General features: G+C 36.7%; 3 protein-coding genes across 4 annotated transcripts; 2 read left to right on the forward strand and 1 right to left on the reverse strand.

Moving 5' to 3' along the window:
* Positions 1–2,579: 2,579 nt before the first annotated feature.
* LOC112568532 lies at positions 2,580–4,342 on the reverse strand. Its single transcript, XM_025245845.1, has 4 exons — positions 4,225–4,342; positions 3,496–3,837; positions 2,956–3,071; positions 2,580–2,606 (listed from the first exon to the last, which is right to left on the reverse strand). Exons 1-4 carry the CDS (start codon positions 4,292–4,294, stop codon positions 2,580–2,582), a joined length of 555 nt encoding a protein of 184 aa, XP_025101630.1. The 5' UTR covers positions 4,295–4,342.
* Positions 4,343–8,124: 3,782 nt separating this feature from the next.
* On the forward strand, positions 8,125–18,595 carry LOC112568509. The gene is made up of 5 exons (XM_025245818.1): positions 8,125–8,312; positions 10,020–10,406; positions 11,595–11,729; positions 14,648–14,666; positions 15,917–18,595. Exons 1-5 carry the CDS (start codon positions 8,258–8,260, stop codon positions 16,092–16,094), a joined length of 774 nt encoding a protein of 257 aa, XP_025101603.1. The 5' UTR covers positions 8,125–8,257; the 3' UTR covers positions 16,095–18,595.
* A 928-nt stretch (positions 18,596–19,523) lies between these two features.
* Positions 19,524–26,763, forward strand: LOC112569518. Of its 2 annotated transcripts, XR_003100447.1 has the most exons (6): positions 19,524–19,797; positions 21,311–21,697; positions 23,038–23,165; positions 23,344–23,551; positions 24,714–26,220; positions 26,342–26,763. XR_003100447.1 is itself a non-coding variant. In XM_025247327.1 (5 exons), the coding sequence occupies exons 1-5, from the start codon at positions 19,698–19,700 to the stop codon at positions 24,872–24,874; spliced, it is 984 nt and encodes a 327-aa protein (XP_025103112.1). In that variant the 5' UTR covers positions 19,524–19,697; the 3' UTR covers positions 24,875–26,763. The 2 variants fall into 2 exon arrangements, 1 of the variants encoding a protein (XP_025103112.1); XM_025247327.1 differs by having other exon boundaries at positions 24,714–26,763.
* The last annotated feature ends 691 nt before the right edge of the window (positions 26,764–27,454 follow it).

A 27,454-nucleotide genomic window follows, 5' to 3' on the forward strand; every position in this document is an offset into this window, starting at 1 on the left:
AGAAATAATTCAAATGGTCCGAAGAAATGGAATGTAATATTAGATTGGTAAGATTAATGGTATTTGTTAGCCAAAGCGAAATGTGTCGACTGTACACTCTATATTCATGTCATAAAGAGTTAATGACAGCAATTTTCTGGGGGGGGGGTTGTTAATTATTTATGTCTGTGTTCACCCTGCTGTGGTCAACAGGTAAACAATCTAAACTTTAAATTGTAGCTCAGAGATGCACTCCTTTACTCAAATATTAATCACTCACCAGAAATAACATCCACAGTGAAGTTCTCATCGCCAAGCTCATTGATGACTTGTATCTTGTATGAGCCTCCTGAATGAGAAGTTCTGTTGAAAACTTTTAGAGAGCACGAGGTCAAATAGCGGTGCCTTTCATTTGGTCGACAGGTGACTACCGCTGCTGAATCCTCAACATCGACAATAGAAGCTTCTTTTGTTGGTCCTTTAAACCACACTTTGTACCGATGTGGTGCAGGGTAAGCGATGACCTCAAAGGTCATCTCAACAGTTTTGTTAGCCATCCCAAAGTCGCCAAGATACAAGGGAGAACTATGTCTAGGCTTACCTGTTACAGACACAGCAAACTACACACGGATAATATTTCCACATCAACGCTTACATATCAACTTTTGATTTAAAACACAAGGTTAATTTTTTTTGTCCGAAAGTTTGAGTGTTAATATGGTTAATATGTGCGGCTGCATTTAATCGTACATGCTTATGTGTGTGAATATATATGTGTGTGTGTGTGTGTGTGTGCCCGATAGTAACAACTCACTAAAATCAATCTCAAAGATGCAACTGCAAAAAAACTAAAGATAGATAATACTTAATGAAAACTGCGACTTTTCTGCAAAAATGCTCTTTTATATCAGTACTTTACATTTGACATCCAAGCTGACGTTGAGAGAGGTTGTAGTTGTTGACGGACTTGAAAACGTATTCCACGAGAAGCACGTGTACGTGTCCGTGTCTTTACAGCCAGCGATGAAACTGTGGTCGACGACAGACGAGTTGCTCCGGATAACAATGTTGTTGTCGCTGTTACTGATGGACATCTCTGATGGTGGTGAGCCATCGGCTTCACATCTGAGGTCCACATGGTCTCCCTCCATGACAGTTTCATTTTTCTCACGATCGTTTATCAAAAAAGATATCTTGTTGATGTCCCCTAAACAATGCAAATCTTTAAATTCACAAATAAGAATCGTGTTATTACATTATTCATTCATCCACCCTTCCATACAAGAAACTAGCAAGCTCACCTAGAAATTACAAGAAAACGAAAAAGAGTATAGCGTAGATTACCAGAGGTGCAGACTACGCTTTTTATATTACCGGTTGTGTATTTGGAATACTTGTGATACGGGAATAAAGCTCTTTTACCTAAATAGACACACAGTACGTGCATCTGAGGCAGGTTTATGATAATGAGGTTTGCCGAGGAACGAAGGACTTTAGAAGGATGGGTAGACCGAGATATGGTGGCAGGGGAGGAGCCACACATGAACCCATGACATACCCCAGGCAGTCTGTAATCTACCCCGGGCTTAGGCACTGGAGCGTGTGAACGATATGAGCTGGCTGTACTTTGTTGGTAATGCAGTGTGAACAGTCAGTGAGTAATAAAACACTTAACCACCTTAGGTCCCTAAGACGTTCTAAGATTAACAGTAGAGCCATGTGCGAGCTTTTTAAATATATTTCTACTCTTTCTTTGCTTCTCTGTTTTCTCTCTTTCTCCCTCCCTTTCTCTCTCTCATGCGTGTGTATGTCCATGTGTTTGTGTGCGCGCGTGCATTTTTTTGTCTACACTATGCACTCTTGTCAGTTGCGTAAAGCCTGAAAAGGAATCAGTGAGAAAAATAATCGAGGGATTAAATAAACATTACATTTTGATATTTTTTGCACCATGTTAAGAGAATAAAGATCTTCAGAAATTCAGAGGACGCTGCGTCTTCACTTGATGGAGTCAAGGTAAAACAAAGATTCATCCTTCTGTAACACGATACCTAACGTAATGCTTGACTACAAACATGTTGCCAGTCAGAAGTGGACATACGTGTTTGCTAAAAACATTTTTCATGCATATAACATTATTTTTGTCAACAACCCAGTCTCTTCTTTCAGTAACACCTACTAGGTCTCTCAAAAATAGCGATGTGTTTACTTACTCGTATGTTCGCTGATATTGTGATCTATAAATATGATAGGCCAATAAATCTTTTTTCCCGTTTTTCATTCATAACATTCATGTTTTCCAGTCTGCAAAAAGAAAAAAATCGAGATCTGAATGTGAAAAGTTTATGACCAGTAAAATCTTTACCACCAGTGATCCCTTTCTCAATGCTGCGAAACTTCAAAAGGAAGTGCCGACCGCCAGGTGAGACAGAAACATAAAACCTATAGCCGCCCTCTGATGGTACTGGTGTTTTGAACTGACAGATTCCTGACACTTTCACTTCAGTCCTGGTGATCTTGTCAGTAGTTGGTGATGTCACCATAGTCACACTTTCCACTATTTCTTTTTCTGTCTGAAATAAATTCATATTGATGATAATAAATTATAAAACAGATGTTTGAAGAAGCCACTGCCAAAAATAATACGCAGCAAGACACAGTGTTCTAAGTTCTTTTGGTTAAATCAGATTTTGTAATTGCGTTACTCTAATTTGATTATACTGATCTGTTTACTAATCTGCAGTAATTTGTTTTCAAGCATTATTTGTATTTATAGTGAGGTACAGTCACAAAATTACAGGAAGCTTAGCTATAGTACTATTCACAAAACTGTTGAATCTCCGTAGCAAAGTTGTCATTTCTCTGTCTTAATATCTAAGCTAACCTCTAATGACGATTGTAAACAATGTTCTACTAAAAATATGAAACAAAATCTTTCCATGGTGTTAAAATAAAATTCTCAAATTTGTTATAACTCACTCCAGTCTTGAATCGAAGCAAGTGACACATGTAAATGTTGCGAGATGAATAGACAGCGCCAACAACACATGACAACGATTTGTTTACCGCCTGACATGACACGTTCTCTGGCAGAGCTGTTTCAAAACAGAGATGTACTAGACCAAAAATATTCGATGTAATAGAAGAATAAAATGAGTAAGGTTGATGACTGCTTAAAAGTGTCTATGTAGGAAATTATTGTGATTATGTTTGATTTTGTTTTCCTAATTGACTATTCATTTATTTCCAGCACAATGGTTTTTAAACCTTCGGGGGTGTAGTGTTCTTTGGTGACTTCAAAATCTTTTTGTACAAGCAAATCACTTAATTTGAAAGTGAAGAACTGATATAATTAGCTTATTAAACATTCATGTCAGTCAGATCTGAGAAAACCAGTCGACCTATGAGCATATATTAAGCAGCTTTAATCAGTTATCTCTTATTCCATATCTCAAGAACTAGTTTCGACATGCTTGTGCCACTCATTATTCGGAAAGCAAGAAAAGGCAGATTACTTACACACATAGTTGAGTCCACATACAACAGAGCTTTCCTTTGTCTTTGGAGTACACAGCAGAGTGCCGTTCACAATCTGAACCTTGTTATATATCAGAGTACTGTTCACAGCATTAATGGTCAATGTAGGATGTGCGTCTTGAACACTTGCTGTAAATGTTTTCTGTAAAAAATCAGCTTGATTGCAAGCATTTCCGTCACAGGATGCTAACAGCAAGGGAGTCGCTGCATTGTTCACAATTAACCTCCACTCTACCTGTCCTCCATTCATGCAGACAAACTGAGTTTTCTGTCCAGCTGTTACATCACTGACTCCGTCCTTTCCACATGGTGTGAGGGTTACACCTGTACATTAACAACGGTTACAGACGGGTAATTATGTAACCGAGTGCAACTAAGACTAGTTAAATGAAGTCTCTCATAGGGCTTAAATGTTGTAAATGATCAATCCAAAGGTTATAAAGATCGAAGAATAATAACGATAATTATTATGCACTCTTTGCATAATCTACGATGCATAGTATAATACTAATGTATTCTTCATAGACTTGTGAATTTTTTGGAAAAGTCCACAGTAAATACACACCCCTGGCAGTTTTAACTAATAAGAATGTTTTTTTAAGAAAAACTCTAAGTAGTTAACTAACACACGATAAACTTTTTTATTAACCAATTACATTGGATCTTCAGGAATACTCAAAGCATTATTGAACTTTAAAAAATATAATTCACCTATGACAGATGACTCAACAACCAAAAGAATAAAAGTGCCAGATGTCCATATTAAGCACATTCTTGACATGTCATGAGTCAGAAGTCCTCCGTCTTCCGACAAGTCTTCGTCATAACAAACAGCAGCAAAGGTAAACAATATGTAATCAAGGAACCTAAAAAGAATTCTAGCATGAAGCTATGTGACTGTAACCACGACAGTGTTGATGGTAACCTGAACCACGAAAGTAAGTTTGGTCAAGCGGATATGAATGTTTTGTGATGTTGTTTTGTTGTTGCGCTTCCATATAGAGCTGCTTCTAACAGTTCTCTATGATAAATAAAACCTTATCATATCTTATTTCCTGAACACAGGAGATTCCTTGTCAGTGATATGTGTGCTCCGTGAATTTGGAGCTTAGAGATTTATACATTAGCGTATAGGACCATATGTACGTGTGGGACAGGAAAAAAAACGCAAAATGTTCTACTTCCATCAATAGGACGAACATCTGCACAAGTATCTCAAGTCCACAACAACTAACTGTACTCAATGGTCTTGAGTTGAAAACTTTGCGCAGCCTAATCCCAGAATTACTCTGACGGAACTGAAACAAAGTCTTTTCCGCTTTTGTTACTAAGATGATAATGCAGGTGTGTGGGAAAATCCTGCTGTTGTTAGGAATCAGTCTACTCCTAAAGGTCTTCAGACTTGTCCAGGTCGCTAAATACTAGGGGACACTAACGATGTACTAATTAAGGTTGCTTTACTTGTAAGACATAAAACTTGCTGTCCAGTCAAAACTACAACGGTTTTTCAGAGGCCATATTTGTGTTAAGATAGTAGATATTTACTTAAATACCATGAACTTTAATGTTTCGTAAGTTATTGTTGCTTCGACAAAACTAGCAAAAGTAAAATTAAAAAAATACCACGATGCAAATCTCTTAATTTTCTTGTTGACAGCCGTTTACAGATTTGTGAATACCTGAGCTCCTTCTCTGGAAACCTAGAGAGAGATTCCTTTGATATTTTAAACCGACTTCATTTTATTCATCATAGAATCGACGATGGCTAACATGTCCTGGTGATATGGCTTCGACATAAAGATTAACTTAGGAGAAAGAGAGAAAACTTCAGAGAGAAAAGTGAAGAAATATAACTCCAACCCACTTATTCGCCATATCCGTGTTGCGTCCCTTCTTGAATTCCGATTTACTTGCGGACATTTATTCAACTCTCTTTCGCTCCCCTTAACAATGAGCAGTTTTTCTTTCTATTATAATAATTATTGTATTTGTTTTATTTTTCAAAGTTGCAACAATTTTGCTTCCCTCTTTCTTTCTGATTCATTCAGTCATACCTACTCAATTCTTTCTCTCTTGTTCTCCCTACCCTACCCCACCCAGTCTTAATCTCTCTCTAAGCAAAAACAAAACAATAATATCGTATTCAACCGTTGTGTGACAAGGCAAGTATTTAAATAGGAGTATTCAGTTTTTGTTTGAGATCCTAACGTTTCGAATGTTAAAAGATCGAAAAACACGACTGGCTTTGAGAGTTTCCTACTCTGTACTTATCTTGAGATACCTATGTTACATCTATTCTAATACTTATAAGCGCGCGCGCGCGTGTGTGTGTGAAAGTAATTAGGTGTGGAAGTGCGCATGTACCAAGATAGTATGAATATCTTTGTAACGGTATTCATGGTTTTTATCTAAGCGGTGTGTAAAAAGTACCATCTTACTTATGTGCGAAATTCTTGTTAGATAAAATAGTACTCTCGCATTAAAGCTTGAACCAGTTTATGACCTGCTATAACTGCCACATGACCTATGAATCACCAAGTCAGACTGTGTGTCACAGGGATCGTTAAATCAAGTGCTCGTACACTCAGCCTGTTTCTTTGGTATTTATATTTACAACCACAGACAAGCAATTATGAGTTATGACTTTGTAAGTGGAGGAGCGAATACTCTAACGTGTGTGTGTGTGCGTGCGTGCGTGCGTAAGCGCGCGCTTGTGTGTGTGTGTGTGTGTGTACATTAAACGCGTGTCTTTTTAAAGATAAAAATGTCCTTTCACCATAGACGATCTTTCTTTCTACCTCTTTCGGAAACACCAAGTGAAATGAGTTTACCCTGACTGCTAGTTCCTCCACCTTCTCGTCTCTGTGTTCTTTCCTTTTCGTAGCAATCTTAACTCTATATGTGTGTTTGTATGCTTGCGTGATTAAGATGACCTTATCTGTCAATACCTACTGCAGTTTACGTCTTAAAGCGCATTGAGCTTGCCTTCATGTAAATAAATCCGACGACGACGACGACGACGACGACGACGACGATAAATTTTACTCTTTCTCTGATTTCAAAGTTTGGAATTCTCCGCCCCTTCTATCAGACTTGTGTTCAAGATTTAGCTGCAAATTTACTATCTTTGTAATAATCACGTGTAATCAGCAAACTTTTTATGCATATTAAATTTCAACCCTGTTCTGTTTTTTTTATAGTTTGTCTGCTGTTGTTTTTTAGGAGGGGGGGTGTCATTTTTGTAACTGATATTGCTGCATAAGTTTTACTTGTCTGCTTTTTTATGATAAACTGTCAGTTTGTTTGGAGTCCTATGAGCACAGGGCTTTGCGTTCGCCCCCACACTGAAAATGAGCTTTTAAAATTCATTTTGTTAGTGTTTGTGATAATGTGAATTTAGAAATAATCTAATTATTTCACGAATTTTTGTCACACTCTTGTAACAAAAATTATATCCTCAACATCAAAAACGTTCATGTAAATGCATTGATATTGTCGACTAATTTATTTAACACTTTAACTCTGATATATGCATAAATGCCTAAAGCGTTCTCGTGTAAGCTAACACATAAGAACATCGGCGATCAAGCTTGAATGTCGCATATCAGTTCGACGTCTTATTTGCTGTCCCAAAACTTGTTCAGGGTGGAGATAAGATATCGATCTCTCAGCCAGGTAGCCTTTTGTGCACTAGAACAAATCTCTCGTGGGCATTGCACAACAACGCGCGGTAGTGAACTCCTATACCTTACAGCATGTGTAGAAGTGTTCATGTTAATGTGTCTTTTCTCAGTTTTCAATAATTTCTGAAGGTGAATCATGTTTATGTTGCATTATTTACTTCAAGAATTCAGTCAGAAAATTGCTGTAGAGGATTATAATTCCTAAAAACCTTCTATTGTACTATGAATATATTAACAGCGACATGTGTGAAACATTATAAGTAAACAAACGATTCACATGGCTTTAAAAAAGAGACTTATCCTGGTATTGAGCATTGCACAAATGTAAGATGACGTCTCACAGTGTCAAAACACACACACACACAAGCAAACACACACAAGCAAACACACGCATGCACGCACACACACAAAGAAAGAAATCACACCCTTTACTTTTTAAAAAGCTGCTCTTTAACTCCTTAAATAAGTTAAACTACTTATTTGTATCTTTACTTTAGGTTTGACGTAGATTATTTCTAGCCAGATATTTTTTAAAGCACGAGGCAAGTAACCATAACAAACAGAAGCAGACAGACGTCAACATTGTCTACTTTGTTGATAACCCGTTTCTATGGAGACAGGTTCTCTCCCTTCCCTAAGAAAAAAAAATTAGCCCTAATCTAAGTTTCTGCTTTCGTTTGTAGAAATCAGCACACAGTTGCTTCCATAGTTGAAAAAGAAGAAAATGTCGTACAATGTTAAGCTGAAGTGCTTGACTAAAGTGTGTACGGTAAACAGGTAGATGTCACGTGCAAGTCTAATCATGTTGTTTGCGTCCCTTTAGCGTTTAGATTCCCGCACGCTAAATGATTTACTTTTTCTTTTGAATTTTATAAAACAATTATAAAATGATTCTTTTATTCACAAGAAAATCAACCAAAGTATCATTACAAATACTGAAATAATCATTTTTACGGAACTTATAGCTTTTTGTTTAAGAAAGATTCGATGGGAGAGTGTGACCTAGTTTCCCAGAAATCGAGTTTAGCGTCGAACGAAAAGTTCATCAACAGACCACAAACATGAGTGTTCTTCTAGTCCTGTCCATAGTCATTTTCATCAGTTGTTTTCCAGCAGGTTGGAGTTCTCTTTTACCTACTACACACAGAAAGATATGGTGTAATATATATGTTAGAAGCAGAAATCATATCGCGTGCACACACAGTAATAACATTAATGTTGTTTATAATAACATGGTATTGTACCTGTGGTACAGGTGAGGCTTTCAGGAAGTGATCAGCCATTGTAACCACACTAACCATTATAGTTTTGGTCATCCTGCGGTGTTTCTTAATGTTGATGTCGGTTTTAACACAGTTAAAATCAGCTTACCCTTAGCTACATGTGCATGCATGCATGTAAACACGAGGAACCGATTTCTTCGAAAACGAATCATGGAATATATGCCAAAATAAATTTTTCTTAAGCCTGTATTCGTGCACAAGGCCCATGTAAGCATGCTAATTGTCATTACACCTGCCCAAGGTGAATGATAAAACATTCCTCAGTGGCCTAGAATAGCTGACTGTATTGACCTGTGGTGTGCTAGAGATCATAATTCACATTGGCTGTGTTTGTGTGTTGGTGAGGCCTTGGTTACAATATGTATACAATAGAACACTTTGGCACAGTGACAATTATTGAATCAGCTGCACCTGCTAGACACCGCTCTGATATGGTATTGCTGTGATAAATATGCTGAGAAACTAAGATCTCATGTGACAATCAAGCACCTCAGCATCTCTGCCACATTTTTGCTACAAGATATATGCTAACAAATCCCCAAACCCAATAATAATAATCACTTTTTAAACTTAAAGTCCTCTATAGAGAAAAGTTCATTTGTTCACATCAGTCTAGGTTTTCATAACTATGACATTGAAATGGGTTGGTAAAGATATCAAATTAGTAAATTACAAAACATTTCCTGTATCCTGAACAGGTAGAGTCAGTCCTGTACTATTAATACTGTACCTAGTGTAACTGCCCAATCAAAGGTCATCATTGATAGTAGTAAGTTCATATCATCCACCTTAGGATCTTAACCCAGGACTAAAGTATTGGAAAGTACCTATCAGTTATACAATGGTTTAGGAAGATGCTCGATCAGCTTTTTGGGGGGAAGGGGACAAACTCTATGCTGACAGTGAGCAAAGCAACACAGCATTTTTGAGGGAGAAGGCTGCCCTCTTTATCCCCCGGGTTCCTATGCCACTGGTATATCTATATATTTTTTTTTTTCAGTCGGAGAGTTACGCTTAACTATCAACATTAATAGCAGGGAGAGGTGTAGTTGAGGGCACAGAGCCAAAAACACTCTTAAATATAAGGATTAGCATTTATAGCCTACACAGACACCTGCAGGCTGGTTTGTTGTTTGTTTGTTTTTTTGTCAGTTTTGTTTTGTTTTTCCTTTTGGAATACTGGTTTGTAAGAGACCAGAGACCATATTATTATTGATCAACTAATGCTGGACTCTCTATGCCACAAATTAGCTATCGAGAAATTAGACTGGCACTCTTTCTCCTGCTTTTTCTGGTCTCAAAGCTTGTTAGAGGTGTAATGTTACAAACAGAAGGGTAGTTCCTGGATGTGAGAAGCTATCAAATCACTCTTAAAGGTTTTCACTAGAGATAAATAGCAGTTATAAGGAAGTATGGGCATAAACAGTTTTAGATACTTTAAGTGTGCAGTTTTTCAGTGAGTCAAGAATGTATAGTAGCCAAGAAGGTGACGATAACTGTGTACCAAGATCTGTGATTTCTTCATTTATTTATTTTTCAGCTGATGCATTTGGAGTGGAACTGGAATGTCCGGACTTCTTTCGCAACGGGGAGAACACTGTTACCTGCAGAATCAATAAAACAGCAATCAGAGAAGCACATTGTTTCTCAATGTACAAATCAGTAACTTTTGACTGGACCCTAAATGACCGCACAACAGTTGCATGTCTGTCTCCAGATTATGATCCAGATGCACAGTGCACTACTCAGAATGACCCAGGGAGTTGCAGGTGTCAGGAGTCAAATGGAGAGATTCTCACCTATAAATTTTTTTTCCTGGCTAACAGGACACTGGATGAAGGGGGACAACTTGAGTGTAAACTCTGCATTTTGCCAGAAAATCCTCTGCCTATTAATATTAGTAGGGGCTGTCGAAATATCAGCTTTGGTGAGTAACACATCTGTTTTCACACACAAATATCAGTAGATCAAAGGTGAAAGTGCTGGATTAATCCCATAATTTTAATAATGTTTTGTAATATCTCCATTACTCTATAGTTATAGTTTATATTTCATTACTTGATCTAGTCATATATATCAAGTTGGAGCCTTCATCGTAAAATTATTTTTAAGATTCAGTAAATTAAAATAATGGTTGGATTCTAACACAATTTACTGTGATTTCCTTGTGTGACAGGAGGTGAAAATGCTCGCTCTCTCTTTTCAGATGTAAGATTCCCAGCGTGTGCCTCAACCACAACTTTATGATTGCTGTTCTCAATAGTTTTATTAGGAAGTTGTTGTTGATGTGCACTTTTTCTGTTTTTCTTATTTCACAGTATTACAGCAATACAAATATCAATAACCAAGCTTACACAAATATATGAAACAAAAAGTATGCAACACAACAACTCCAACAGTCACAGAAAGAAATGAATAACCTCTTTTTTCACTTCCTTTCCTCCCTGTACACTTTCCTGCATGAAATACACAAATTAAAGTATCATTACATGCAGGAAACTGCTACCATTGCACATTAGGTTCTTACACAAGTTCCACAGTACATCAAAAGAAGTAAGGTCCATATCTTTAAGTACAGCCCATGAAATTAAATCTTTTACATGTATTTTGTTTCAATAAATCATCTATTTTTATTTTGAATTGGACATTAAAGGTCACTTGTAGCTGACAGGTTCCACATGTTCTCTGACAACCTGATACTGTAAAATTATTTTAACTTTGTACATATATGTTTTTTAAAATATATGTGTGTGTGTGTGTACATATATTAATATATATATATCCGTATTTGTGACCTACTTTAGTCCAATTCAATTGATAATGGATGGTGTATTCTAGCATTATTGGCTTACTGCTTGGCTGTAGCAGGTGCAGATGTAACTAAAGAGACCAACATGGGACTAACAGTCTCTATTGCAGCGGACATATATGTAAATTGTAATTTGTGCTCTTAAGTTTGTGGAATTTCAGCACTTCTTTTTGCATGCCAGTTTTACAGCTACTTCCTGTTAAATCAGACCATGACAAACACCAGTAGCTTTTTAAAATTTACATATACCTTGTAAGAGCAAGAAGGATTAATTTTTTATTTTTTTGCTTTTGTTTTTTTGATCAGCTGATGACTCAGATACACCCAGAGGTGATCAGTCTAACATTGCAGCTGTAATTGCTGCAGTTGTAAGTGTGGCCATTATTGTCCTCGTTATCGTCATCATCTTTGTCATTACAAGAAAAAAGCATCATTGTCAACGTGAGTACACATTTCGTTCACATATTTATGTTTTATCCAATATTTGTATTCATTCATATACCACTCACAAAAAGGGAAGAGCCAGTTCAGTTTTGGGGTATGAACTAGCAACAGTATTAGAATTACTTGTCCTTTTGCTCTTACAGCATTTATCTGATATTTAAAAATGCTTAAAAAATCATTTTTTTAAATTTACTGAAAATGCAACTGCACTGGTGAATCAAACTTTCCACTGCACAAAGTGTTCATTATGCATGTGCAATCCATGGGAAGTGTAAACATTGTTCACCAGTCGTGAGCTGCATCAGAGGGCATGGACAGTTCCGGTTCTGTTTGATTCTGGGGTGGAGATGACTACCCATATTTAGGAACAGAACTAGTGTACAACCATCTTATTTTGGCAGTTGTCCACCAAATGATGAAATTCAAACATTTTACCTCATGAACAGTCCCCACACATGTAATGCAGTTGGTTTTTGCCATTTTTATCTGGCCCTTAACTGCGCTTTTAAATAGTATGGTTCTAAATGCTTCAACAAATCATATTAGATTAAAGCCATTTCAGCAATTATTTGAACAAAACTGCAGTTTTTTTCATAGTTTAAAAAATCATAGTGGAGACCTTTAATATCCTCCTTTCAAAAACATAAATATTGTTAATTTTAAAGCAAATTTGTGATGACAGAAACCAAGTACAAAAATATAAAAGCAGCAGTAGGGATTAAAATTAAAATTCATATGGCTCTAGAATGTGCCAATATGAGAGTCAGTTTGGATGAAATCAACGTTATAAGGTATAGGAAGAGCAAAAATATCTATAAGTGATCTATACATGCAATTTATTAATGTATTCCCTGTTAACATTCCTCTCATATGACACAATGGCTTTCCAAGCTGTAGATCTAAACTGTAACAACTCACAATCTACATCTATATAGAGGATGTAAAATACCAGAGCAAGGACCCAAGCCTACCACTAAAGCATTTTCTTGCTTATTTTACCTCTCGTTAATAAAGAATTGTAATTGTATACTGCTACACAGCTGTGAAACATGGACTCTGATGATATGGAGAAGACAATCCAGGCTTTTGAGACCAAGTGCCTAAGAAAGTTGCTCTAAATCTCATACAGGAAGCAAAAAACCAGTCAGCAATGTATAAAGCACAATTGCCACACTCATAGCACATCAGGAAACCCTTCTGGCAACAGTCAAGTAGTGCAAGTTAGTTTGGTTAGTACACGTGACCTGACCTAAACATTTGTGAGCTGCTATCAATCAAGGGATTGATGATGATAATGAATGATTGATGATCTGTAAGTGCAAATTGTGCAGTAGGTTAGAGGAGACTAAGGTGAGAAGTCTGGTGCAAGAAACCTTGAATCATTTGTAATGGGAGGGGAGATAATCATGGGCTGGCAGAGCTTGCAAGGGGAAGGACTTCACCTGCCATCTTCTTAAGTAGGATTGTGGGCCTGACACTATACTCACAAAGATGGCTGTGAGTAGCTTTCTCTGGTCACTCTGGCTAGAATAAATAAGAGAGTGGCTGGAGTGAGTGTGCATGCATGTGCATGACTATGGTCTTATATAGGGTGTTTCATAAAGTAAGCAGTTTTAAAAATGCAATAAATAAGCCAAAATCGAAGCAAAATTCTTATTTGATTTCATTCAAGATATACTTCAATTTAATCATAAAAAAATTATTTTCTCTGCACTTTCTCTGCAATAACTCTTCTGCAGACATCCCTTTTGATTTCACCAACTACCTGTTGAACTTTCCTCTTCAGATTGGCAATCATTTGAGCTTTGTTCACATAAACTTGTGACTTAACATATCCCCATAAAAGATGTGAGGTCACATGACCTCAGAAGCCATTCTTGATCAGTCTAAGCATATAAATCCCCATTTTTGTAATGAGTTTTTACAATATGAATGCAATGCTCGATGCTGAACTGCTCCATGGATGCAAAATGGAAAAACGATAATTGATCTTCTAATCGGAGTGAAAATAGATAGCGAAAATGATAGGAACAGTGCTAACAATCTTCAAACAAAAAAATCCTGCAAAATTAAAAAACTGCTTACTTTATATACACCCGTAATAAGATGCTTGTAAGCAGACTTTTTTATGACTTATTTGAAACTGACATGGAGACAAAGATCTTGTGTCATTGCAAGCAGTCATTAATGCAGGACCTTTTTTGCTTTTACATACTGAGATAAAAAGCAATAGCAGGTAACAAGACAGAGAAATGGTATTTGCTATAACATTTTTATTAGTTTGTTTCTATAAATTACTTGCCCGGATATCCACCATTGCATGGGTACTTTGTCTGGCAAACTCTTCAAGCTGTGGCTTTTTCTGTTCACTGTCAATCAACCCACTTTATCTGAGTCAAGCTCAATGACTAATTGACTTGCATGGCCACAGTATGGTAAGCTAGTGAAATACTAGTAGTCTTGCATTTGCTACATTTTTTATGTGCCCGGATGATGCCCATCTCCTGATAATGCGACACTTACAAGACTTGCTCATTCGCTCTTTACCCACTCTCTCCCTCCTCTCTCTGGCTTCCTATAACATTCTCTAGAGGACCTTCCTAAACTATGATGCTGCTCTGTGTCATAGACTTTTGTTATTTTGGGCTACTGGCAACATCTAATAATTGAGAAAATAAAAATTATCTGAGGCAACATGCACTATGTGTATGTCTATTTCCAAGGCCTAGCAGTAGGCTTATTCCTTTAAAATTTGGTGAGGATTTCACAAATGCTGATTCCTCTAGATTTCAGCCACATGCACACAAGCACACACAATATACATACACATATTGCTTTATTTATAAGATTTATGTATAAATATATAAACACACATGCATATATTGAAAGTCATCTTAGATTTTTTTCTGTTGCAGTGCCGTGCAGGAAGAAAGGGTATGTAATTTTTCTTTCTCCTGTTTACTCACTCTGTCTGCTTTAACCATATTTGCTTGATGAACTTGTTTAGTAAATTCAGTAATCAATACACTGGTTTTTCACACAGTGTATTTATGACAACAGTTATGACTATAAACCAGCAGCAGATGGTCTTTTCTTTTTTTCCCTCCATTTCACTCCACTTTTCCCTCTCTCCTTTGTATTAAAGAGATGAACACTTACACATTTCAAATTTGAAGGATATAAAAAATATTTGAAATTTAATAATGCAGTCTTTTCTTCAAAAATGCAATGTACAGAAACCTACTTGCAGCCCCTATCCCTTCTGTTTATTTATAATTACCTTGTTCTTGTAATGTTCTTTTTGAATGGATGCAATAACTAGCCATACCCTTTCCATAGAAAGAAAACAGAGAAATTCCAAAACTACAGAGCCTTAAGCCTAATCAGCCATCCAAGCAAATTCATGGTAGAAGTAATCCAGAATTGCTTCAACACCAGTACCATGGAAGAACTGCTAGTAGAAAAACAGGCAGAGACACAATTGAAAAGATGTTGAACTGCTGCATCCTGATGGAAAAAAACATCTACATCAGCAGCTAGAACTCATTCCCAGCTTCATCAACTTAAAAAAGACATTTGACAAAATCTTGCACAGCAGGCTGTAGCACTTTGCTCTTGCAAAAATTCAACATTGCAGTCATCCCAAAGAGTGTGACTAGACTATAGTTTATACAAAGTATATGTTCATTAAATTTATTCATAAATAATACACAAACAAGATTGAATAGAACAACATTCTATACATTAGTAATCAACCATAACAGGATAAGGGAACCCACATTACCAAAGTATTTAATTTGGTGTACCCACTATTTTAATGTCTTTCCCTTTGACTTGTTCTCTACTAGATCCACTTATGGACATAACTCCTGTCTAAAATAGTAAAGTTCAGGTAAAAAACAATGAAAATTGAGAAAATTAAATAAATGTAATTAATGAAAATTAAGGGAAATATAAGCATACTGTCCTGGGGATTATTAGTCAAATATTTTTAAAATTCAAATAATTAAAATTATAAGACAGACAACTAATACACAGATGCCAACACAAGCATCTTTGATTGGAATTAGGTATGCGCCATATTATTTTTGAGTTTGGGTTTAATAACTTTTTAGCTTAATTTTCATTATTAAATATCATTTGTTGTTTTTGAATTACATTGATTTTTATGTCTCTGTATGTAGGAAAGATAACAAAGGGCATGGAGACATATCTCACAAGGGAGAGAACGGCTTCACAGGTCAACAGACAGGCTTGTTGGATACTACGGAGAACATACAGATGACCACGAATGAGGACTTGCATGCAAACAAACAACACGAAAAATGCTTAAATGGCAATGCTAAGAACATAGACCATTAAACAGCATCCATAGGGATAAGTAGCCGCTGAATAAATGTAATTTCTGGTTACTTTGAGAGGTAATATGAAAAATAGGCCCAACTAATACTATATTCCATATTATATTTTACCATAAACTCTGTATAGACTTGATACTAAAAAAGAAATGCAGTAATCAAAAGCAGTGTAACAGTTTTTATTATAAAAAAACAGCTGTGTGAATGCAGCTATGGAGTTTGAGATGCCAGTCAATATACTTGTCAACTTAAACTTCACCAATGGAATTCTTTTAACTCCAAGTAACTATGAATAAAGCAAACATTTAAAACTGTTACAGAAAGAGTAGAGAGTGTCCTGGAAGGCATTGCACCAGGTAGTGATGATTTAGGTAGGACAGGATCAGGAGAAGTTGATCGCTCGTTTATGATTTTGGATCATTTAAAGTTTTTAATTATTATTTCTTTAATTTTATTTTATCATTTTACTGCCTAGGTCTGATTAACTGAGAGATTATATTTGGTATGCTGGAAAAACACATTTGAACACGAGCTGTAAATTAGTAGTCGAAGTTCACTTGAAAAGAATGTCATAAAACTTCATTAGCTTGTTATACACGCATTGAACTGTTACCAAATATGGGGAGCCATTGAGGTCACTAAATAAAATATTATTTGGTCATAATGTGTAAAAATGGGATATATGTCTAAGCCGCTATTTTGTGACATAAGTAAATAATAATATCCTGTTTATGCATGTGGCTGTAAAGATATGGAATATGTGTGCAGTTTATTAGAAGTTCTCTTTGGGGGGCATTTACCTTAGGTCTTCTTTGTTGGAATTTCTAGATTTTCTTTTAAAATTTATCCTTTTATATATGTACTTGGATTAGTATATTGTCATACTTTCTTTATCTGCAACTGACAGTGCTTTCATTCACCTTCACTGTGTACAAGTTTGAGGCCGCTTTTAGGTAACCTGCATGTTGTTGATCTGTGCTTACATTCTGACATGACTGAATTACTAAATACTAAGAATGTGTTCCCGACCTTATCCGCGATGCCAACATATTGTATCATTTTATTGTGTCTACATGTATTGTTGGTGGACTTGAATCTTAGGTGTTCATAAGACTTTTGTATGTGCAGTGAAATTATGTTTTTGTTTATATACACATTAAATCGATCATGGTTGACATGCGTTTTTAATATTTAAAACGCACAGAATCACTGTATTGACAAAAAGTTATAATAATAGCCTAGAAAGGCGTTGACTTTACAAAGAAATAGTCAGAAAAGACAGCATCTTGGAAGAAAGAACAATTTTTTTTAACAAGGTAAAAGAATGTGCAGAGCGAACGCAGGAAAGTGAATCCTACGTAAAACGCCTTTTCAGATGTATTATAGAAGTGTCAGCCATGTCTACCCGCTACGTAGCTGAAAATGGCTAAAGAACCCGGATGAACGCGCTTGAGACATGTCGCAGCAAAGCTAGATCTGTTTTTATTATCACTTTTTATGTCTATGTTTTCATTTACCGTACATTTTGGTCTATTAAGCGTCCCTGCATATAAGCCGCACCCACTTGTTTTTAAATCTCCACTTTTTTTTCACAAATAAGCCGCAAGTATATACAACGAGAAAGCTGCATCGTAGACATTTCGTCTCGCGTTCGGCATGATGAGGGTGTGCTTCAGTCACTGATCTGAATACTTCAGTTGTATGCGGCTTTGATTTTAAAATGTGAACAGTTAACGCTGTAACAACGTTAACAGTTTGTCCGCAAACAATCCCCATCGCTGTTTAAGCTTCAGGGTTTAAAGCTGGGGAAAAGAAGTCGGCTTATATAGTCGGACATTTCTGGTATTGTTTTTCATTTTCATTGGAGTATATTAAGCTTTTGCGTGGGGATCATCGCATTGTTCAAAACTAAGTTAGATGATGTACAGCAAACCATTATTAATTTTTTTTTAAAGTTTTACATGAAAGTAATCAAGAAGTTTAACCAGTTGCTTGGTCGACTACATTGGCAATCAGTTGTTCTCATTCGTTGCTTACATCTAAGATGGATGCCATCACGAACTTGTATCCCTGTTCATGATGCCATGTTCTGTTTGATAACATACAACTGTAGAGAGATAATAAACCTGTTACCTAACATTGCCAGCCAAGTACTATAGTCTCGATTATTGTATAACAAGAATTTTGCATTGCAATATCTGTTGTACATATTTTTAGCCGAATGTGCGTGTACACAAGATTTGTGTACTTAATTCATATTTCCCGTTCTTTGACTTTGTTGTCTTAGTGGCTGTATTTTGTGTATTGTAGTGAACCATTGTGAAGTAGCGTTCGTAGTATAGTTTTCTTGTGTTTTTATTATTCATTTGTTCACGCAGATTCAGCCTACTTGGTTGTAATGCTGCGCGCGATATAAATGCTTAGTTGCTTTTAATACATTGAAACTTGAAAACATGTGACAATGAATTTTATGTAATAAATGCAATAAAAATAACTGAATTAACATCAGAAGTTTTTATTTTAATCTTAATCCTTTGTTGTCGACTCATAAAATTGTTGTTTTTTTTTTTTGCATTATCTTCCTTCACTCTTTCTTTTTTTTTTTTTTTTTGTGTATATTTTCTTAATTCTTATATTTTAGAGATTACTTATTTGCTCATTTCTTGTACCTGAACAATAAAGAAATCCAAGTTTTCAAAGTGAACATAAATTTTAGAAACAATTGTAAAAAAAGCACTTGTTAGGTACGAAATTAGATATGGGAAGTGCTTGAGATCCACCAACTAAGCTGTAATAAGTGCTACATGGAGTAGCCATGGGTCCTTACAATTAAAAATTAATAAATACTTCAATTTTAACACCATTTGAAAATTTAATAAGTAAGAATTCTTACTAATGAGACTTCTCGTGAGAGTGAAATCGATTTCTCTTCCATCTCTCAACTCACACACACACACACCTGTTGAATTTAAGCATATCAAACACACTCCTTGCGAAAGTCATCTGAAAGTGATTTCTGCCACGGTTACGACTCCAAATCGTGAGGTGTTTACATCCATGCGAAGTTATACATTACCAGACATTATGTGTTTAAAAAAATTACTAGATGTGTTGCTAAGTGCGTTCCTTGTTTCTGTATGTGCGCATGCGCTCTTTTTCCTGAGTTATCGAACCCTTTGAATTTAGCGACTTCATAAAGAACAAACCATACATGCTCACTTGCATAGAAATAAATGTAAACCTGCCTCCGTAAAGCATCCTGAAGACAGCCGACACTACAGGTCACCAATCACTGGTCAGGCGTCCGGGTCAGACTGTCAGTGACCAGGAAACTCATTTTCGCTACGTTCTGTGATAGCCACACCTCGGCTTGTTCGCGAGGGATTTGAATGCGTCATTACATTAACACAATCTGAGATACAGAGAGGTGTAGTGTAGGATGGTTCACCATATCGTTTACTGTAAAGCCTCTCAGACACATGTTTGAATTGACTTCTCTTCTGTTGTTATATTTTGTGACCCACAACATCCCTCGTGACCATATATACTGTGATTATACAACAAACCGTTCCGTGATCAAAATGACACGTGTGACACAGATGTAAGAATGGAGGTGTCTGATAGACAAACTATAGGAAGCATGCTAGCATGTTGTGTGTGGACAAGCTGCAGTTTTCTTCTTCTGACTGGTGCATGGATGACAGAAGGTGAGGCTTTCATTCCTGTAAAAGTTTCGTTAAATTGCAAAAACATTCGTCTTTCCCTGCAGGCAGGCAGATCGTCTGGCTTTTGTTCGTTACATATGAATCTTACGTGTTTAAAGTGATGTTTATGTGTGGATCAAACGCGCGTGCTTTTATATATATATGTGTGTGTTCTTGACTATGTGTGCGAGTGATCGCCCAAAGGGGCCTGTGCACATGTTTGATAACAGTTAATATCAATGTAAGATTATTTTTAAGGCGTGAAACTCGAACAGTGCGGAGCTGATGGGATTGTGGAAATAGTTGCTGGTCAAAACACGTCGTTGACCTGCAGTGCGGAGGGGACAGTCGAGTGGAGACTTATCTGGTTACATAACCAAACTTTATTGATAGCAAACTGCACTGAAGGTGTCTGTAGACATGCTGTGTCGGGGATTTTAAATAATTCTGTTCAGGTGCAGGCTCGAGACGTTCATGATAGCATGATTACAATCAATAGTAATTAAGAACCTTCCAAAGCTCTATGACAAGGGCCTGTCAATCAACAGTAGTCGGGAGTGTCTTCTTATGTCAGGAAAATATGTAGCAGCTCGCTGTGAACTCGACTTGTGACAATTACACACCTCAGCATCGTTGCCACATTTTTGCTACAAGATATATGCTAACAAATCCCCAAGCCAATAATAATAATCACTTTTCAAACTTAAAGTCCTATATCGAGAAAAGTTTATATGTTGGCATCAGTCTAGGTGTTCATAACTATGACATTGAAATGGGTTGGTAAAGATATCAAATTAGTGAATTACAAAACATTTCCTGTATGCTGCACAGGTTGAGTCAGTCCTATACTATTAATACTGTACCTAGTGTAACTGCCCAATCAAAGGTCATCATTGATAGTAGTAAGTTCATATCATCCACCGTAGGATCTTAATCCAGGACTATCGTATTCAATAGTACCTATCAGTATACAGTGGTTTAGGAAGATGCTCAGTCAGCTTTTGGGGGGGAAGGGGGCAAACTGTATGCTGACAGTGAACAAAGCAACACTCCGGCAGGCTGGTTTTTTTTATAATTTTTGTTTTTTGATTTCCTTTTGGAATACTGGTTTGTAAGAGACCAGAGACCATATTATTATCAATCAACTCATGCTCGACACTCTATGCCACAAATTAGCAATAGAGAAATTAGACTGGTGCTCTTTCTCCTGCTTTTTCTGGTCTCAAAGCTTGTAGGAGGTGTAATGTTACAAACAGAAGGGTAGTTGCTGGATGTTAGAAGTTGTCAAATTAGTCTTAAAGGTACATGTATTCACTAGAGATAAGTAGCAGTTATAAGGAAGTATAGACATAAACAGATTTAGATACTGATATTTATTGACCTATTTCAAAATGTAAGAATATAACAATTAATTTGGTTGTTTAAAGTGTACAGTTTTTATTGTGTCAAGAATGTATAGTAGCCAAGAAGGTGACGATAACTGTGTGACCGATTTCTTCATTTATTTATTTTTCAGCTGATGCATTTGGAGTAGAACTGAAATGTCCGGACTTGTTTCACAATGGAGTGAACACTGTTATCTGCAGAATCAATAAAACAGCAATCAGAGAAGCACATTGTTTCTCGAAGTACAAATCGGTAACTTTTGGCTTGACCATAAATGACCGCACAACAGTTGCATGTCTGTCTCAAGATTATGATCCAGATGCACAGTGCACTCCTCAGTATGACCCAGGGAGTTGCAGGTGTCAGGAGTCAAATGGAGAGATTCTCACCTATAAATTTTTTTTCCTGGCTAACAGGACACTGGATGAAGGGGGACAACTTGAGTGTAAACTCTGCATTTTGCCAGAAAAGCCTCTGCCTATTAATATTAGTAGGGGCTGTCGAAATATCAGCTTTGGTGAGTAACACATCTGTTTTCACACACATAAATATCAATAGATCAAAGGTGATAGTGCTGGATTTATCTCATAATTTAAATAGTTTTCTAATATCTCCAGTACTCTATAGTTATAGTTTATATTTCATTACTTGATCTAGTCATAGATATCAAGTTGGGGCCTTCATCGTAAAATTATTTTTAAGATTCAGTAAATTAAAATAATGGTTTGATTCTAACACAATTTACCGTGATTTCCTTGTGTGACAGGAGGTGAAAATGCTCGCTCTCTTTTCAGATATAAGATTCCCAGCATGTGCCTCCAACCCAGCTTTATGATTGCTGTTCTCAATAGTTTTATTAGGAAGCTGTTGTTGATGTGCACTTTTTCTATTTTTCTTATTTCACACTATATTACAGCAATACAAATGCCAATAACCAATCTAACACAAATATATGAAAAAAAAGTATGCAACACAACAACTCCAACAGTCACAGAAAGAAATGAATAACCTCTTTTTTCACTTCCTTCCCTCCTTGTACACTTTCCTGCATGAAATGCACAAATTAAAGCATCATTACATGCAGGAAACTGCTACCATTGCACATTAGGTTCTTACACAAGTTCCACAGTACATCAAAAGAAGTAAGGTCCATATCTTTAAGTACAGCCCATGAAATTAAATCTTTTATTTTGTTTCTATAAATCATCTATTTTTATTTTGAATTGGTCATTAAAGGTCCCTGCATTTTCAAATCACATTCCTTTATTCTTGCTATCAGGCAGACCGTCTAACTTTTATTTCCTCACGAATGAATCTCCCTTGTTTCTGTGAATTAATATGTGTATGCAAATTTCTCGTTTCTTACAATCAGACAGATCATCTAGCTTTTGTTCGTCACTTACGAATCTTACGTGTTTGATGTGATGTTTCTGCGTGTATCAAACGTGCGTACTTGAGTATGTGTGTGCGCATCGCTCATATGAATCTGTGCACAGATGTTTGCAAACAGTTCATATTTATATCGGGTTATTTTTCAGGAGTAAAACCCTGATGGAACCGTGGAAATATTTTTAAAGTTCTCGTATTTACTTGCCTTGTAAATGAATGTTACTTGTTTGAGGTCTGCATGTTTAGATGCTTGTAGTCATTTAAAGTGAGGAAAGAAGAAGACTTTATACTAGTCCTTTGGGAAGATATTTTAAAATTAGGTTCATAGGCAAGATCTTGAGTAGCTAATGACGATTGCCTCTTTAGCGAATGTTGAGAGAAACAGGTAATGTCCTCATGATCTTGTTGTACTTCTGTTTAGTCTCTTCACCTTCTACTCAGTATTTACTACCATCTCTTACTTAACAGATCCACCAGAAGAAGTGTCATGTGAGGCAGTCTATACCTTAGGGTCTGTCAACGTGTCCTGTGTCATTGGCAAAGTCTATTCCTCGCGTAGAATTTACAAGTGTCGTCTGTTCCAACGTAAGAATGAAGTAAGTGTTTCTAATCTCTTTTGTCGTTTTTTTACAGCAATATTGAATTGTAGATTTATACATATATTCGCTCACTTAATGCTTCAGAGCTAATGCAACCTTTCTTAGTGTCTCGGAAGAACACAAATTGCTACCTTGGATAGAGATATTCAGCTTGTTGGTATGTTTGTTTCTACAGTCATCTACCAGCTTGCAGACTGTAGAAATGGTGACCTCACCGACCAGTCAGAAGACCATCAAGAGTGAAGTGAAGGTGTCGGGTTCCTGTCAGTTCAGCACAACTCTCTCTCCAGAGGAAGGATGCTATGATCTTTTCGTCTCTGTCTCACCTAGCGGGCGGAACTACTCTGTGAATTTTACAACCAGTGACTATTGTACAACTACTGGTAAAACTATTGCTATGAATAGTTTTGTTTAATTTATTCATAATATTTTTTTTCTTTCTGAAAAATCTTTCAGCACAGAAAATTCTGCTTCAATACAATCCCTTTCCCAACAACAGACAGGGTTAGTAGTAGTGATTTGTAACCGGATGAATGAAGATAGCAAACAAGTCCGACACTAGTTATTGCCATGATACATAAGCCTAGTTGCTGTCATGGATTAAAACTCAAACAGCAATCATCCTCAGGTTTATAGGTTTTCGACAGAAAACTAGAATAAGCGACTCGGTCGACTTCATCGTATTTTCGGTTTTACTGAAGGGCTCCATCATTGTTTAGCCTCGGATTTGTGTGCCTCGTCTTACTTTAGCCTTCGACTAAAAACTGAGGAAATATTTCTTTCAGCCACTGCATACATCATGCTCTGTGCACCTACATCTGAACTGTTGCCCGACTGTCACATATAAATTAGGTTAATATAAAGTGCATCTATGGCAATTGTATATATATAAGAGATTGCTGGGTTCATAAAGTAAGAGAGAGCTTGAGTACATCGATGTAAAAGCACAAACGATATCTGTAGAGGCGGTGTACTTTGGTATTTTACACCGAACCAGCATCTAAGGACACATGCAGAGAAAGAATAGCGTGCCTAACACAAGATTTGAACCCAGGATAGCCAAATGTCAAAGTGTTTGTGACAGGCACTATCTGTTGAGCCATCAGGCCATCCACAATATCCTTAAAACCTTCATTAAAGAAGTTGATTATGAAAGACAAACTCATGTCATGATTTCTAACTTTGGTAGTGTTTTGAACTATGTATAATGTAAGAGATATTTTGGATATGAATACACTTGTGTCTGCATAAAATAGCTATTCCTTTTCTCCTTTTCTTCTTTTCCCTTTTCTGCTTACGCTTCTGTTCTTCCTCCTTTCTCTCTCTATCTCTCTCTCTCTTTCTTCTTTTCTCTCTCTTCTATCTTTGACGATTGTTTAAAGGTAAAAACAGCCTTGTACTAAAGGCAAGAATGTGCATTTTTGAACTGTACAGCAAGGGATTACGCGACAAAAAATGAGAGAGTGAGATGTATGAGCATTTGGTAGACGAGTGAAATTTTACAGATGATTTTGTTTTTTATTGCTAACTTTTCTGTTTGTGAAGACCAGTCCAGTGTATCGTCTCAGCAACCTGTCATGGAGTCAGTGGAGGCAGCTGCTTTCATAGTGCCTGCAAGTGTTTCTGGTATCGTCGTCTTAGTCTTGATCTTAGTCTTGATCCTTGTCATCATTCGCCACGTGACAAGGAAGAAGAGAGAAGGTTAACAATGTCCCTCCTTTTTGTCTATTTGCTTTGTTACAAATTATATTCCACACAACCTCATTGTCTATTGTTTCTATGTTTGCCTGCACTTTTGTGTACTGTTGTTGTGTTGGTGCGACATCAATACCTGTAATCGATGTGTATGTCAAACATGGACAACCATGTGTCGTCTTATGTACGCCGCCTTTTACAAAGTACCTTACATACTGAAATAGTATTGTGCCTGTAAAAGCAGAGACTTTGTTGTAATCGCTGTTGTCAAAATTGTTCAAACTTCAAAATAGATATGCTTGCATAATCGCAAAATGCAAATTGGTTTGCAAGGAAGCGTCCGTCTCGGAGAATCTCGCACGCATGCGCAGTGGTTGCATCAGGAGAGAAATCTGAGTTTGATCCCCATCGTTGCTTACCTCTTTTGTGAAAGCTTTGTGCTATTTTAATTCACAAATAGCCCACGGGTCACTAGCGATTATAACTTGGTAGAAGGCTCCCCAAGAACAGTTTTCACGAGAAATACGGAACCTTGCCTGCAGTGGGCAGTAAACACAAAGAAAAAACACATGGGACGACAAAATTGTGGATGACTTGAGCACGATGGGATTTGATCAAAGAAAGGTGAGTGTATGTAAAATCATGTATTGATAATAAGTGTGAAAACAATGTATTATAGGCCACTAATCAATTTCAAAGCTGATGAGCAGATATTCCTAAGTGCATTTGAAGAAGATACAAGCAACTGCAGCTGATAAACATCACTAAGGCTGAAAATTAATTTCGTTTGTGTTATCAACATATTGCTGGTTATTTTGTTGATTCTTCATGAAAGCATTTTTAAATTGAGAATTATTGTATTATTTAATTGTGTGCAGGCTGTAGCCTTGGAAAACCTGGCATCTTTCTAAGAGAAGAAACACAGTGTCTTTAAAACATAGCTTTTGGACATCATGTGTACTGGTTTTATGTAAAAATGTGGTCAGATCAAAATATGGTACTAGCATCACATTCGCTTGTAAGTGCAACAAAAATCACCTGCCACTCACAACCCTTTTCCCAGACGGTGCCACTTGGAAACCTTGTACTTGCAGCAGCAGACATGTTCACTGCTTGCTCTCCCTACAGACTTGCCTCCAGACTAGCAATGCCTGGTTTACTACCCCTACATTCTATTTACCTGTTCCCAGCAGTGGGTAATGTTTGGAGGAGGTGTCAGGAAAGACTGTGCGGTGTATTTTTCAGGCCGAACCGTAAAACTTGGAGGCGATGGACGCTGTGACTCCCTTGGTCCAGGTGCAAAATATGACAGCTACACATTCATGCATCATCAGTTCTTTTAAGTGAGCTAGAGCAGGTACATATTGGTCTGATTCTCTAACCCTTTGTGTTCTATTTTAAAGAAACTTAAGATGTAAAACTGAATTCAGCTGTAAGCTCCATCTTGTGTTAAATTACCTTTTGTATGTTCTTCACAGCGGACAATGCTAGAAGAATTAGAAAAACAAGTGTCATCTACAAGGCATTGGAATGCTGTCTCCTGGTGCTCAGACTGCAACCCTTGAGTTATATCATGCTGCTGTGTGTTAGTTTACACCAAAGCTGAATACTATTTATTTGTCTGGTGGAAGTTTTTTTTTAAGATGGGAGTGTATCTTACAAAGATGCTTTCATACCTCACCTTCACTGGACATCAGTCTGATGTGAAACGATTTTTTAAGGAAATCAAGAGATGCTCATGTGCACAATTATATTCATAGGATCAGAAACAAATTGAAATGTAGCCCCCAAAATTCAAAACGTAGTTTCAGATCCTTGTGTGGCCGTATTTTTTTACATTTGAACTTCAAGCTAGAGTACCTAGATACTAACCTTAGTACTAAAGGAAGTATGGACTGATTTCAGATTTATCTATCTATATTATATACTACAAGAAAATAAAATAAATTGCCAGCATGGGTGTTTAAAGTTTCATTAGCCAAGAATGCTGTGTCATAGTCAGGAAAGTTATATCTTTTCAGCCTATTGAATGGGACGATACAATGAATGTCCATATTTCGTCCATAAACATTATGTCTAACATACTTATTTGCAGAATTAACAAAATAGAGGTCGGCGAAACACATTCTTCCTCAGTGTTTGCGTGACTCTTACACAAGACGGAAATGGCAACGAGTGCAAGTACAAAGTCTGTAGAAATGATACCCAGCGAAAGGACTTCGTGCAAATCATGAATAAAGGCTGTGTACCCAGAAGCAGGGGCATAACCGCGTTCTAGCAAACGTGTCCAAACCAGCTGAGCGACTGAAACAATAACTGTGAGCCTGGAGATATCTACGAAGATATTAAACTTAATAAAAATCTAGTTTTGGGACTGAAATAGCATTTTTAAAAAGCTATAACTAGAGGCCATAAACAAATTGCAGATATAACTCCTGTGACTTTAATTTTTATGTGTATGTCTTGAGCATTTTAAGCTAAAGCCTGCAAGATTTTATTTATTTTTATTTATACACAGAAAGTCAACGTATATGCTTGGAGGAACTACATGTCCGGGGAGTACAGTTCAGTGTTAGGGTAGCGACGGGATT

Source organism: Pomacea canaliculata, linkage group LG7 (assembly GCF_003073045.1).
Source record: "Pomacea canaliculata isolate SZHN2017 linkage group LG7, ASM307304v1, whole genome shotgun sequence".
NCBI lineage: Eukaryota > Metazoa > Mollusca > Gastropoda > Architaenioglossa > Ampullariidae > Pomacea > Pomacea canaliculata.

Excerpts from the sequence above, each read along its gene's own strand:
- LOC112568532 (XM_025245845.1), bottom strand. The coding sequence starts at position 4,294 with ATGTCAAGAATGTGCTTAATATGGACATCTGGCACTTTTATTCTTTTG. Across the intron at positions 3,838-4,224 it reads TGTTGAGTCATCTGTCATAG|GTGTAACCCTCACACCATGT; the intron begins GTGAATTATATT and ends GTTAATGTACAG. Across the intron at positions 2,607-2,955 it reads TGCTTCGATTCAAGACTGGA|TGGCTTCTTCAAACATCTGT; the intron begins GTGAGTTATAAC and ends TATTTTTGGCAG.
- LOC112568509 (XM_025245818.1), top strand. The coding sequence starts at position 8,258 with ATGAGTGTTCTTCTAGTCCTGTCCATAGTCATTTTCATCAGTTGTTTT. Across the intron at positions 8,313-10,019 it reads CATCAGTTGTTTTCCAGCAG|CTGATGCATTTGGAGTGGAA; the intron begins GTTGGAGTTCTC and ends TTTATTTTTCAG. Across the intron at positions 10,407-11,594 it reads CTGTCGAAATATCAGCTTTG|CTGATGACTCAGATACACCC; the intron begins GTGAGTAACACA and ends TTTTTTGATCAG.
- LOC112569518 (XM_025247327.1), top strand. The coding sequence starts at position 19,698 with ATGGAGGTGTCTGATAGACAAACTATAGGAAGCATGCTAGCATGTTGT. Across the intron at positions 21,698-23,037 it reads CTGTCGAAATATCAGCTTTG|ATCCACCAGAAGAAGTGTCA; the intron begins GTGAGTAACACA and ends CTTACTTAACAG. Across the intron at positions 23,166-23,343 it reads TGTTCCAACGTAAGAATGAA|TCATCTACCAGCTTGCAGAC; the intron begins GTAAGTGTTTCT and ends TTGTTTCTACAG.